A 15172-nucleotide genomic window follows, 5' to 3' on the forward strand; every position below is an offset into this window, starting at 1 on the left:
ACAATACATGGAATTCTAAAATTAACTAAAACTTTATCTTTATACTAATTATAAGAATTACACAATCGAAGTGTCTTACAAGCAATTTCTATAAAGAAAAAAAAGATATATATATATATATATATATATATATATAAATCAACATCTTTCGTGAAAATAAAAATAAGTTAGGCTATTTTCTTTATAAATGTACATATGTAAATGTACATTTCGCAAAGAATAGTAAAAAATAAAAATAAACTTAATGTGAAAAGGGTCTATTTTCAAAGAGTCTTTTTTTTTTTTTACTAATACAGACGTTTAAGGATAAATTCGAATTAGCTTTGCGGGTAGGCCTACAAATTGACATCATGACTGAATAAAATGTTAAATGGGACAACATTTCAAATTAATTGATAACTTGTCTAATCCAAATCACCTTAAATATATTATTAAATGTAGAAAAAAAATCTAAAAAATAATAATTCAATTAAAAATAAAACGTTACGTGCGAATCGTACGTCACCCCTCGCTCAAAGGCACGCAAGCTACGTCATTATGACAGCAACAGATGGAAGTGTGAGCGAGTGAGAGAGAGAGAGAAAGAATGAGATCCGGCGAAAATGGATACGTTGTAACTTCAGAAAATGACTGAACTCAAGATCCATCTGTGAACAGAAAGAGGTAGAGTACATCACACCCCTTTCGTCTCTTCACAAACTCCATTTATTCCGTTTAAATGACTTCGTTGGTTCTGTAGTAGGAACAGTTCATCGCTAGGAGGAAGTAAAGTGAACTACACATAGCATTGTGCTATCTGTCTCTCTCAGCTTGACACCCTGAACGCACTATTTTTGCATGGCAACATTAGTATCGTTTTGTATCAGTGTGACTTATGCCCATGAGCCATTTTGTCTCAATAATGTCAATTAATACTAGACGTTTACATTTAAATTATATATAGATAAGGTGATTCCCTTCCGTTCTTCGTCACTCCTATGCAGATCATTTTTCTAGTATGAGTATAATAGCTCAGTGTATCTCACGAATGCATATTAGCTGATAATAGATATTAATATTACGTTTTCTGCACACCTGTACTGCAATGTAAACGTGTCTGCAGCTTCTCACAATGAATTCTATTTGTCATGTCGCTCATCATCATTAGGGGAAATCTTGGCAGATCCCTTCATTTTGCTGAAAAGAAGCCGGTGGTTTCCGAGTCGAAGAGGTGTTTTGTGCCCATATTTTGCTGTCAAATGCACAAATACGACATGTTGACAGAAAGCAGGTAACATAATTTGCTTTTAATTGTGTCTGCACGCATGTTTCATGTTGCTTTTATGTAACGCATGTCCTATAAACATCCATGTGGCTGCCGTTGTCAGTGCTTCATGTCTGGGGGTGGTTATTTTTAGATGTTCTTTTAGAAGGCTGATCCTCTTGACTAGCTACTACTATATCGGTTAAACAAGTCTGTGCTGTTATCAATCAGGCTTTGATAGCTTTGTGTTGATGACTTTTTTATTCTAAAATCTGAGTCATAATCCTGCAGTGGACATATTGATGACTAATGGTTGCAATCAAGTCTGCAGTGCTCCATTTCTTAAGACAGTTTTCAATCTTCGTTCTTTTCAATCCACGGACCCCCCTAAATATAATCATCCTCGTGCGAGGGACACCCATCCTTAAAATTTTAAAGGCATCTATTTAGTATCCTGTTGTAGCACAATTTATATTATAAATATATCAAAATATTATTTGGAACATATTTAGTTTCTATTAAGTTAATTATTAATGGTCTCTGCCAACAGAAAACGCAGACGCAGCTGTGATGCTGAGCAACTCCAGGTCTTACCCCAGGCAAAGAGGTCTGGAGGTTATTCCTTTCTTCCTGAGGTTGGCCGTGATGTCTGGGACTCTGAGGTAAGAAGACGCAACAGCTGGCCAAGAGCATTCTTTCGTTCAAGAACGGTCAACTGTTGGCGTTCATTCTAGAATGATGTGTTTCGTAAAGGCACACACTGAGCTCTTACAAAAGTATGGAGTTAAGTCTGATTCCAAAGCTGTATCAAATGGAAGGTTTGATACTTTGAACTTTTCCAGTGTGATGAATGAATCTAATTTCAGGGTGTGTTCAGTTCACACTTGTAGTTCGGTTTGTTTGGTCCGGACCAAAAAAACAAAAACTTTCAGTCCTGGTCCACTTAGAGTTCACATGGGCATTTTAACATCAAACCTAAAGGCTATAAGGGATACATTCACAACCTGATTGGTCTGCTTTTATAACGTGTCGAGATGTAACTTGCCGCACATCCAAAACAATGCTGTGTGCTCGGTTAATGCGCTCGTTGTTTGTGCGTAGCCTATATATGATGGTATTTTGACCAGCTGAGAACTCTTGAAAAGCTTATAAGATATGTAAAGGAGTCGAAACAGCAGCAGGAATCCCTCTGTCTCCGTCGCGTTAGATGCGGCAACATCGCGACTGAAACGAGAAACATCAGGTACGCTTTAGCATTCTGTCCTTTTTAGGCTCGTATCTTGTGACATTATGTCCCATTTCTGGTCCTTTTACATATCTTTGGTCCGTGTTGCATTCATATTTCATATCGAACCGAGTTCGTTTGTAAGCGGACCGAGACCCATCTTTTCTGCGGCCTTCGGATGGCAGTGTTCACACTTATTCAAATGAACCGCAATCACTCCAAGGCTAGTTTTAATGGAACCAGATATGCCAAGTGTGAACACACCCTTAATCTCTTTCCGATTATTTTATTAGTTGACAGCCCAATTGTAAGACATTATTTCATTGGAAACTTTAACCAGAAGTGGTACAGCACAGAAACCCTCAAATCTTTTTTTTCCCAACAGTCTTCCAGCAGCGACAGCAGTGGGATTAGCAGTCCGGACCGCATGGCAGGTGCCAGTTCCAGCATCCAGAAGACCGACCAAAGAGGACTCCCTGTTTCCCAGGCTCCCTGCAGCCCCACTATTGCAGCAGAAGAGCCGGCCATTTCCTTGAGCCACAACGTCTCGTATGATCACATCAACCGTATCTTGAGGGAGGCCCACTTCAGTAGCCTGCAAACTCGTGGTCAGCAAGGTCCAACGTGATGGACAGTGACTCTTCCAGCACCCATTGGCATTAAGGAACAATGTACTGGGGAGCTTTTAGAGGGATTTTATGGGTCGCTTTAAGGCCTGGCACAAATATAGGCCCTCTAAATGCATTTATGTTCTTTCTTATAGCACTTTTTCATGTTCATAGTGTTTATGTGGGGCTCTACTTGATGTGTTGACCATGAACTTCACATAGGTGCTATATAAAAGAACTATCTTGAAAAAAACAACAACAACATCAAGTTCTTGTAAGCTTTTCCCCTTTACAAGACAGTCACACATGGTGCTACTGTGGTTCTGGGTCATTTACTCAGACACATGCATTTGGCCACTTTTGACACTCTTTGGTTGGTCTAGATAAGGAAAAATAAATAAAATAATATCCTTTATTTAGGAGCTGAGGTAAACCATGTGATTATATTTGCAGCCCTGCTTTGGAGTCATTCCAGGATGATCAATAATGCTGTTGTTTACAGAAGATGCCGGTTTGGTTCTCACTGGAATTTAGACTCTTTCAGGAAGTTTGTTGATTGCTTACATATCCAAAACTCAGGTCTAGAGGATTTCTCCCTGTGTGCCATGAAGGTTGAGACTTCAAACGAGGAACTTGGTGCCAGATCCGTCGAATAAAAAAAAAAAAAAAATTATCTTTACCTTTACCTTAGACGAGGAAACGCATACTAGCACATCACACTGTAGAGAGACTATTCTGAAAATGCATGCTGGACTCTGTTAATGTACATAATGAAGCACTCTTAGAGAAGGTGTAAGCCAACTGACAGGTGAATTAGTGTGTAAATCCAGTGAATGCAAATTGAAAGCCATGTCCGATATACATATACGAATTATAAAACGATCAGAGCTTGAAATACGCAAGTTTAGATCATTCACTAAGCTCAATGTAATACGAGGACTCGTCTTCTATGGGCAGACCTAACGAATAACCTAAAATTAGCTTGCACCTAACTAAGCACTCTGCAGTGTCATGTCACCACAAAAATCCTAAATATTTTACCATAAAATGTCCATACAACACACTTATGCCCGTGTCTGACCAATATAAATGATGGCTTGATTCATTTCAGAATGGGAAATCAAACTGGAATGGTAGTGCTCCTAAATGTAGTATGCTCAAGTATAGTTTAGATACACATCCTCTACTAAACTTCAGCTTAGTCCAAACAGTTGTATGAGGATACTTACATCATTTCAAGCAGGTGATCGAATTGTGTACAAGATACTGATACACTTTCAGCTACTCAGTGCACACAATACTGTACAACCCAGGCACTGTGCTTTGTGTGAAAGACTATTAGCTTTTGATGATGAAAATCGTCCCTGCAGTCACCATTGTTTTGTATGTAGGACTGTACATAATATATAGCTAGCATATATACAATATTTGAAATCATTGTTATTTTATGAATCGTTCCTCTGATGTAAATTAAATAAAGATTTTTTTAATTAGATGTATCATTTATTTTATTCCCGTTTCAGTCTCCGAATGGACACGGGACTCATGGCTTTAGTTTTATAAGTTGCTGTAACATTTTCACACAAGAGAATTTACATATTTGCACACAAGGTAGACAATGGTTTGGCAGGATGCATTCTGATCAAACTCGACTATGTGGGCGTTAATGTTTGTTCTTATTTTATAATGCACACAATAAGTGCTTTTAGCAAGAGGAAAGACTGTAGTGCAAATAGTAGCAGCCATTTCAGTAACACTTGTGTTTAACACCTCAACTGAAAAGCGTCCTGAGTTGTTTCTCAATAGTATCGCAAAGAATTCAGAATGATTTGAAGAGATGTACCATACTGATCATCAAGACTATTCCCAGACTTAATGTGAACCTCTAGCAGCATTTAGACGACGCGTAAAGAGTATGTTGCAATTGTAGGTAGAAGTTATCTCCATAAGCACGGGTTAAGTCAGTAACCACATTCACATGCACAAGAAATCCTTGACAGCAACTGGAATATTCCTGTATACATGTAATTGGCACATAAACAAAGACATGCATGTTCTTTTTCTGCTGTTCTCTGGTGGAAATACTGGAGTTTTTTCTTAGTAATTCAGCATATTGACATCAACTCATCAAGAGCACATTGACATGCAATATGTACACGTTTGGGGTCGGTAAGTTTCCTAACAAGGTGACTCAAAATTCTGATTAATTCAAGCATCAGCCAGTGGTCTCTATTCAGATTTCTGGAAACCACCAGAATATTGTGTCTAATCGGGTCATGGCGATCATGTTACTGCAGACTAAAATTTGCATGTGCATGTAAATGTAGTCACTTTCAGCAATTATAATAATAATAATAATATTATTCTTAATATCGCAACCATTCTGTTCAACAATTTCTTTCACTGCAAAGCTGATTCTGTGCTAGAAGACATCAGGCTGAATCATGTGAACATGAATGGAATGGTTTTTCCCCCTATGTCAGTACACAACCGTAAATGAAAGTTGGCATCAGAGATTAAGGAAGGAGAAGGCAGACACTTGCTCGCTTGATGTGGGTGAGCCTGCAGTTCTCTCACAGCTTTTCTGGCTCGCACAGTCAATGCCTGTAGTGGCTTCTACACTTGTCTGGGCGTCTGACTCGAAGGGAACAGGCTCAACCAAACACACAGGTTTGCTTCTGTTCACTAGCTCCATTCCACTGAAGAGCGACAGTCTGAGTGGTTCTGAGATCTTGGAGGTGTTCGGGTTTCTGTTTCCCCCCTCTTCTTGCTCTCTTGTCATATGAGACCCAGGTGCAGCGCTGTTACCCTGTGGGCGTTGTGTAGATGGGGTCTCCTCTGATGGGATAACCGAGGTTGCGATTCCTTCAAGTCGTCCTGGAACAAATGGGATGGTCATAGATTCAGAGGGCTGGTTTGAAAGTGAAGAGCTGGCGAAGGTTGGACGTCCAGCAGGGTCACACCTGGGATTTGTGACACAACCAAGCAAGGCCTCAAACTGCCTTAGGAGCTAGTTAAAAAAAAGAGAATCTGTTAGTCCCACAAAATTACAAGAGGATAGAACAAGGGCAATTGTGCTTATCAGTAAATATTAGCTGTATTTATTATTAAAGAGGCCATATTATGCCATTTTACAAAGTCTTGATTTTGTTTTTGGGATCTACTAGAGTAGGTTTTCATGCTTGAATGTTCAAAAAACATAGTTTTTCATTGTTGCAGCACCTCTCTTCACAGTCTGTCAGCAACACTCCGTTTAGTTTCTGTCTCTACGAAGCTCCTCTATCCGAAAAGCGCAATGTGGTCCATAACACTTGGACAAAGCGACAACACACAAAAGCAACTCAGCCCTGCCTCACCCCCTTTTTTTGCGTATTCCTTGGGTGGGAATTATTTTTGGGGAATTAATTCAGAGTATAAATCAGATTAACAAACTGTTTTTGTACAGCTAAAATAACTGGAAGCGAATGTCAATGGAAGGCTCAAACATTCAAATTACAAATGGCCGCATCCACTCTTAAAGTGATAGTTCACCCAAAAATGAAAATTCTGTCATCATAGACTCACCCTCAAGTTGTTTCAAACCTGTATGAATTTCTTTTTTCTGCTGAACACAAAAGTAGATATTTTGAAAAATGTCTGTAACCAAACAGTTGACGTGTCCATTTACTTCCATAGTATTTTTTTTTCCTACTATGAAAGTAAATGGACACGTCAACTGTTTGGTTACAGACATTTTTCAAAATATCTTCTTTTGTGTTCAGCAGAAAAAAGAAATTCATACAGGTTTGAAACAACTTGAGGGTGAGTCTATGATGACAGAATTTTCATTTTTGGGTGAACTATCCCTTTAAGTTAAAAATAGAGGTAGATAGAGAATTTGGAGTGGACCGTTTAACTTTGCAGACCTTTTTCAAGTCCAACATTACACACTACAGAAAGTTGAAATTGTAAAAAAGCATAATTTCTTTATATTAGCTTTATTATTATTGAATATCCTGCTTCCACTCATTTAAACATGGTTTTGGTGACGGTACCTTGGTTGCCTTGTTGGCGACAGGGCCTGCGGTTCCTTCACTAAGTTGTCCGAGGCGTTTGTGTGTGATGTTGAAAATATGATCCAGAGAGAGGAAGTCTGAAGACATCAGGCAGGCCAGAGCACACAACGCCCTCTGCAGGAAGCAAACACAAATTGGTTATGCTGTGCGTTATCAAAGCAAATTTTTCAGACAAGTTAAAGAAAACAATTTAGGTTTATTTAAAAAAAAAAGCCTAAATGTTGCAGAATAGGAAACATTACCATCTGGACGATTTGTGTGTGATCCTGAAGTCTGCGAGAGAGAAGTTCAACAACCACCTCACAGTTGAGAGTTGAGCATCTGAAAGAAAACAGGAGCAAGACATCAGTTATTTTAACTATGATATTACTGGCCACTGGAATACACATCTGTGAAAAGAAAACTATATGCGCTGACATTATAAGCCAAGGGTGTATTGCAGATCAGTAATGATCAACACTGATGCCAACAAAAATCAAGAACATGTCTCGTATGAGATTTTTTTACTCTTTGATGAAGTACTGGCTCTCTTCTCTGGACAGGAAGACTTTGGAACCATTGGTCAGTCGGTTGATAAGCACCGTCTCCTGACCACAGTCCCCCAACTGAATGGCCTCCACACTGATTTAAAACAACAAATACTAAAAGAATGAATATCTCAGAATAAATATGTGAATCTCACAAAACCTCAAAAGAATCTAATCAAAAGAAAAAAAAATTAATGTACTGTATTTTGCTTTGTGAACATGATGCCCATTTATTCATTCTTATTACCACTATGTGAAAAAAGTACAGTACTGTTCAAAGGTTTGGGGTCAGTAAGATTAAACTGATCAAAAGTTACAATATAATGTTACAAATCATTTCTGTCAAATAAATGCTGTTTTTTTTTACTTTCTAAACATCAACGAATCCTGAAAAAAATTATCATGAATTACCCAAAAATATTAATAATAAGATATAATAAGAAATGTTTCTTGAGCAGCCAATCAGCATTTTAGAATGAGCTCTCAAGGATCATGTGACACTGAAGATTTTGACATCAGCTTTGACATCACAGGAATAAGTTACATTTTAAAATATATTAAAATAGAAAGTTATTTTTGATCAAATAAATGCAGCTTCAGTGAACATAAGGGACTTCTTCCAAAAACATTTGTATTTATACATATAAATAATGGTAATATTTGTTATACTACCTTTAATGTATGCAGATTTTAATAAATAAATAATCTCAACCATACTGATTCATTATGATAATGAGTATTTATGCTTAATTATCATGTTGTCATGTTGGTCCGAAAATTAATTTTGTGAGAAATATGATAAATGACATGACTCTGTATGCTGCTATTTTAGTTCTGGAAATGAGAAGCCAGCATTAAAATGCCCCTTGGTGATGCAATGACCTCTAACACTTAAGAAAGCAATGTGTGTTGACCACCATTAAGAACTGAAGCCCTGTAGCAGTCTGTCCCTTACCGTTCCGATAGGTCACCACTCTCCCGACTCGAGTCGCCCGATTTACTGCTTCTTCCCAGTGAGGCCTGGCTGGCTTCCGCAGTCTCCTGGGACGAGTTGTGGGAGGAGCTGTGCCCACTGTCCGTTTCCTCCCAGCCTCCACCAGCCTGCCCTGGGCACCTGTGAGATGCTAAGAGAAGGAGAAACGGTCATTTCTTTGAAACTATTAACATGCACGGCTTTTATAACCTGGTGCATGCTCACCTCTTTGGCTGTGGGATGGGATGTTGTAGGCACATGCTGGCACTGCCATCTCCACAGTAGCAGAGGGCGCCACCACAGCGTGGTAGTGGTTATCATGTAGACGGATGCCAGGATGCTCTGTTGGAGGAAGGACAGCGCTGGCAACCACCTCGGCAGCTTTCTGAATCTTGTCCAATAGAGTCCCTCCACCTGAACGAGAGAGGGAAATGTGACAGGACACACACCAGAATGCCTTCCAGTTGTAAATATTAGTGTTGAGCTCAGGACTTGGATGAATAACATTAAATGTCTGTGTCTTACTGGACTCTTTCCTTCCTGGGCTGTATCCAAACCCCTGCATGCCAGACCTGTGCGACTCTGAGCCCATTCCTGCAAACAGAAATCTTGGTATTATACACATACTATACCTATTTAACATTTTTTAACTTATCTTAAAGTATACCTATTATACTTTTTCGGATAATGCCTTTTATATAGTGTTATAAATCTGTTTGGGAATGTAAAATGTCTGCAAAGTTTCAAAGATCAAAGTGCAGGATAAATGGAGTTAATGTCTCCCAAAAGAAAGATCCGATTGTGAACTGTCTGAAACGAATCGTCAGTAATTTCAGTCTTACTTCCAGCTCGAACCTACGTAGGTTTGTAACAAATTTGCATAATGCCAGCCAGTGGTCTTCATTGGCTGCCTGTGAACCGTGTCTGCTTTGACCCGCCCTCAAACACTGTAGTTGTAGCTGATGCTGGGAAGAGTTTAGTTCCACATTTGCGAAAGCAAATCCACATTGCAGTCACTAAGAAGAATGAGGACTCACGGTCGAATTGATACGATGAAACTAACGCCAATGTTACTGTTTGATTCACTGTGTATTTGTGCTCTGAGGAAGCCTCTGGAGCTGAAATTCAGATTTTGGTTTGGTTTGGTTTCTGACATGCGCTAGAAGAGGTAGACCAATCACAACAGACTGGGTCATCTGACCAATCAGAGCAGAGGAGTTTAGAGAGACCGGATCCTTAATCGAACCAGACAGTGGTTTGGACATTGTGATAAAAGAGGCGATGCTGAAATGTATATAATATTTTATGAAAATAAAAGTGTGTTTTGACCATGTATTCATGTAAACCTATTGTAGAAGACCTCCAAAAAAAAAAAAAAAAAAGCATAATATGGTGAAAATACCAAAACAGCACTCACCCACAGACTGTGTCAGTGTTTTGTGTTGAGACAGCCCAGAGTCTGAGGACATGGTATCATTAAATAGTAGGCTGGCCAACTCCTGTATAGAAACAAATGCTGGCTCAATTCAGACATAAGAAACAAACAACAAATAGACAGAAGAGTAAATGCCTGCTGTATTAATTATACATTTCATATTCTTTATGAATAGAAGTGCATCTATGGTTGTTTTCTATATATACCATAAACTGTAAAACATACATTAAAGTAATAAACAGAAGGTCAACATACAAGACTACAAAAAGCACTTAACTGGAGTTTAATGGGTCAATGATATTTAGGTGAGTGTTACCTGTGCCGAGCTTCTGACTTTCTGAAAAAGAGCACTTCCATGGATGGGGTCCGGGGGGCCGCTGTAGACTAAGAAAGACATAATACAGTCACCCTTTTTATTGACTCAAATAAACTCAAAACATAACTCAATCTATTTACTTCTTTAAAATACTTTACTATTCAAAGGTTTGGGGTCAATGTGCTTTTTGTAATAGTATTTAAACTAAGAAGTCATTTATGCTCACCAAGGCTGCATTTATAATATGGAAAATACAGTAAAAACAGAAATATTGTGAAATATTATTACAATTTAAAATAACTAATTTTAAAATGAATATGAAGTTTAAAAAAAACAGCTTTTATTTCAAATAGAAATCTTTTGTAACATTATGAAATTCTTTACTAATTCTCAATTTAATGTCTGTATAAAAGTATTTATTTCTTTTAAAATTAATGTACTGACCGCAAACTTGCAAACAGTATGTTTCTGCTGATATTGTTACTTATTCATCAGTGCATGTTATTCCAAAGAAAAAATGTGTTTGCAAACTTTCATCAAAATATAAATTATTTCTTTGCTTTTAAATGACTTCCAAATTTTGCTGACTTTGCACCAATCCGTCCCGTTTTTCATGTAATACAAAGACCACTTTTAACAATCTAATCAATTATCAGTGGCTAAAATCAAGTCCAGCCCTACATTTTTATCTCATTGAGATATCTCAGGTTGCAAACATCCCTGCATCTTGATTATAAGATTTTCACATGTTACTAATGCTCTGGTTTTGATGACTGAAACATTAGGGTTTTATGTGTGTACACTGACTCCTAAGAATCAGTCAATATAACTTCCTTTAAAAAGTGTTCCAGTGTTTACCTTGAATTGTTTAGACCTGCTTACCTATTACTTCCTGTATAAATGTAGCATTGCGCCGTAGCTCTGTGAGGAAGTGAGGTGGTCCATGGCCACATAAATGCAGGAGAATCTTCAGGACCTTGGACAGGGTTAAAAGCACATTAAACACCACAGACCAACTAAACATATCAAAAAAACTTCAGAACATTGAGCTCAATGAAGGGAGTTCATGAATTACCCTTTGCAGGGTTTGAACCTTCAACCTTCTTGTTACCAACCCAAATAAGACTGAGCCACACCACTCTCTCTCACCTTAAGTTTGACGTGGCAGGACTCCACCTGTAGTCTCTCCAAGAGGTACTCGAGAAGACACTGGCAGCAGCCCACTGACTCATGGGAAATTTCTTAGTTACCATGACTGTCAAGGTCCACTGATGACAGAGAATTCTTTATCCTGCCCTACTCTACTTTCTTCTGTAATGCCTCAAAAAGGATACTGCCGATTTCCTCAAAAAGATAGCCGGGACAAGGCGATTCGTCATCTGATGTTGCCCGCATAAGCGTTGGCATCTGAGACACAAAAAAGAGGTGAGGAAATCTCTCTTCCCAAAGTCATCTTTAAAGTCAGTTTGAAATGGAAGTTGCAATAGTCTTTTCTTCGCTATTGTTCTTCGAAATTATTTCGATTAAAGAATATGAGGCCACATGAATTAAAAAATAAAATAATGATGTGCACAGGTAAATCATTTATAATAGATACTGAAATATTCCATTAAAAAAATAAGAATTGCAAATTTTGACTTTAACTCGCTGTATATGTGTGTATATATCTATGCATGTATGTATGTATGTATGTATGTATGTATATATATATATATATATATATATATATATATATATATATATATAAATACACACACACACACACACACACACACACACACACACACAACGTGTTTCGTATTCTTAGAAGTACTGTGGTATTACCATCTAAATTACCATGGTAGAGTGATACCATGGTACGTTACTATATACAATGAAAGTAACATGGTATTTATATAACACTCCATTATAGGACACTAGTTTTACTATATAACATAGGCACTCATGTTGCTGCTATGGTACAAGTTAAAAAAAAAAAAAACATGGTAGGACCACAGTACATGTCCAAAACACCATGGAAGTACCATGGTATTTTGGTCGTGTATTTTTAAGTGTCTGTTTACAGTCTATTTAACTGCTGATAACGCCAGACATACACAGTAAACAACGTAGGAAACTAGGTTTGGCGTAAAAGATAGCTGAAATGACATAATATCCCTGGTGCCACGGATACGTACTTTTTGTAGGAAAATCAAACGTTCCAGTAATGTAGCCATGATGGAGCAATCTGTGTTTTTTCGCCGGTCTATGTACCATTGCTCACAGGGCGGGTGACCGTGCGGATCCTTCCTGCCCGAGAATATCCTCAATCACACGGACCTCTGTTTAGCTCGCCCACTCTGATTTGACACAGCGCTGTCCGGTTTGTGAATCGGATCTTTTCAGTGAAACAGTTGAACAGGTTCAGAAATATTTGATCACGAAGGACTCCATTGAAAAGATCTGTTCAGTGGAATCGATTCGCGGAAATGAATTGTAGCCAATAGAACGCGGTCCTAAAGAACACGTGACTGGATATGGAAGTTCATCTGGAGTGGATTTTTTGACCATCCTGAAAATGTCTTCGAAATCAACTCATGTTACTATTGGCTCTTCATCAGACGCAGGAAACTACAACAGAAAAATCAACCAATCAGAAAGCAGCGAAGATATTTCTGGTTCCATATTAACGCTTTGATTGGCCAATTACTCGTCAATGGGAGGTTTACACACGTTATCTCAGAGGTCAACAGAATGGCGCTGTCCATGTTGAATATACACACTACATAAATCTCTGAGCGTATGACTTTTGTGAATAACTATGATGGGTCACAGAGATTTTAAATGAACTTCGACACACCAAAGTATTATTTTGCTGCTATTTAAAGGATTATTTTCAAGTCTTTGAACTATGTCTGGTTCAAATGTTTGGACTCGCAGCAGAGCGAGAATGAGACTCTTCCCAGAGCTGTTGGCTCAGTGCTCAGGAGAGGTACACGTTCATTCAGTATTCCTTATTAGTTTAATCAGTATTGTCATGTGTGTATGTATATGTGTGTGGTGAGTGTGCATATATATATATATATATATATATATATATATATATATATATATATTATATATAATATATATATATATATATATATATATATATATATATATACACAGTGGGCCATTTATATGGATACACCGTAATAACATGGGAATGGTTGGTGATATTAAAGTCCTGTTTGTGGCACATTAGTATATGTGAGGGGGCAAACTCCTCAAGATGGGTGGTAACCATGACATATACTAATGTGCCACAAACAGGACTTTAATATCACCAACCATTCCCATGTTATTACGGTGTATCCATATAAATGGCCCACCCTGTATATATATGTGTGTGTGTGTGTGTGTGTGTGTGTGTGTGTGTGTGTGTATAAGTTTCCTGTTCTTAGCTAAGTAGGTGTACCTAATAAAGCGGCCGGTGAGTGAGTGAGTGTGTGTGTGTGTGTGTGTGTATACAGTATATATATATATATATATATATATATATATATATATATATATATATATATATATACTGTATACACACACACACACACACACTCACTCACCGGCCGCTTTATTAGGTACACCTACTTAGCTAAGAACAGGAAACTGAGGCTACAATTTGCATAGGCTCACCAAAATTTGACAATTTAAGATTGTTAAAATGTTGCCTTGTCTGATGAGTCTTGATTTCTGCAGCGACATTCAAATGGTAGGGTCAGAATTTTACGTAAATGTGGTGGTGTAAAGGTGTTTCAAATATTTTCTTGGCACACTTTGGACCCCTTAGTACCAATTGAGCATCGTTTAAACCCCACAGTCTATCCGAGTATTGTTGCTGTCCATTTCCATCTCTTTATGACCACAGTGTACCCATCTTCTGATGGCTACTTCCAGCAGGATAGGCCTAATGCTCCATGTCACAAAGCTCAAATCATCTCAAACTGATTGAACATTACAATCAGTTCACTGTACTAAAATGGCCTCCACAGTCACCAGATCTCAGTCCAGTAGAGCAGGTTTGGGAGATTTGCATTATAGATAGATGGATGGATAGATAGATGCATTATATTATCATTTTGTAAAGCTGTCTGTTTTTCTATTATTATATTATTAGGCAACTGCTTATGGGAAATGTGTGGCCGCCACAACCACTGGAAAACAGGAGCTGACCAAAAACATGTGTGTCAAAGAATTTGAAGCACTGAGAAGCTGCTTTCAATCTGCTGTGAGTGTTTTATTGCGATTATGCTGCATATAGACAAGTATTTTTTTTTGACAAGTATCCTATTCACACAAACCTACATTAGAGACATTAATCAGAAAACAATGTTTAAGATTATAAAGTATCATAAAGTAATATTTAAATTATTTTATATTGTTTTAGCTCAAACATTAGAGCATGGCGCTAACACCAAGGTCATAGGTTTGATTCCCAGGGAATGCATGAAACCTTGAATGCAATGCAAGTAGCTTTGAATAAATGCATCTGCCAAATGCATAATTACTAATTTTATATTAATGTTTATAAATATTCTCTGTCTAGATATTGTAATATAAAAAAAAAATGTGTATATAATATATTTTGTTGGCTTTTCCTAACTAAACTTCCTGTTTTATATTTGCAGGCGAAAAAGGGAGTAAAGTGAACAACATCATGAATAAATATCATATTAACCTTGACAGCGTTGGAGATCATTTTAATGAATTAGCCAGTAAAACATCTGGTGATGAATATCTTCTTTCATAGTTGCTTTTGTCATTTCTCTCTCTCT

General features: G+C 37.7%; 3 protein-coding genes across 4 annotated transcripts; 2 read left to right on the forward strand and 1 right to left on the reverse strand.

Annotated features, from left to right (window-relative positions):
* The first annotated feature begins 542 nt into the window (after window positions 1–542).
* Window positions 543–4570, forward strand: LOC308706591 (protein VCF1). Its single transcript, XM_081392339.1, has 4 exons — window positions 543–663; window positions 1148–1270; window positions 1794–1905; window positions 2854–4570. The coding sequence occupies exons 2-4, from the start codon at window positions 1239–1241 to the stop codon at window positions 3094–3096; spliced, it is 387 nt and encodes a 128-aa protein (XP_081248465.1). The 5' UTR covers window positions 543–663; window positions 1148–1238; the 3' UTR covers window positions 3097–4570.
* tepsin (TEPSIN adaptor related protein complex 4 accessory protein) lies at window positions 4570–12704 on the reverse strand. Of its 2 annotated transcripts, XM_081392337.1 has the most exons (13): window positions 12560–12699; window positions 11717–11789; window positions 11532–11623; window positions 11265–11358; window positions 10383–10450; window positions 10049–10130; window positions 9157–9225; window positions 8857–9045; window positions 8614–8782; window positions 7639–7752; window positions 7374–7452; window positions 7111–7245; window positions 4570–6086 (listed from the first exon to the last, which is right to left on the reverse strand). In XM_081392337.1, the coding sequence occupies exons 1-13, from the start codon at window positions 12596–12598 to the stop codon at window positions 5586–5588; spliced, it is 1704 nt and encodes a 567-aa protein (XP_081248463.1). In that variant the 5' UTR covers window positions 12599–12699; the 3' UTR covers window positions 4570–5585. The 2 variants fall into 2 exon arrangements, with proteins under 2 accessions (XP_081248463.1, XP_081248464.1); XM_081392338.1 differs by lacking the exon at window positions 7639–7752 and having other exon boundaries at window positions 12560–12704.
* A 431-nt stretch (window positions 12705–13135) lies between these two features.
* ndufaf8 (NADH:ubiquinone oxidoreductase complex assembly factor 8) lies at window positions 13136–15172 on the forward strand. Its single transcript, XM_081392422.1, has 3 exons — window positions 13136–13353; window positions 14515–14625; window positions 15026–15172. The coding sequence occupies exons 1-3, from the start codon at window positions 13273–13275 to the stop codon at window positions 15044–15046; spliced, it is 213 nt and encodes a 70-aa protein (XP_081248548.1). The 5' UTR covers window positions 13136–13272; the 3' UTR covers window positions 15047–15172.

This window comes from Scardinius erythrophthalmus (genome assembly GCF_964197995.2).
Source record: "Scardinius erythrophthalmus genome assembly, chromosome: 18".
In the NCBI taxonomy this organism is placed as follows: Eukaryota; Metazoa; Chordata; class Actinopteri; order Cypriniformes; family Leuciscidae; genus Scardinius; species Scardinius erythrophthalmus.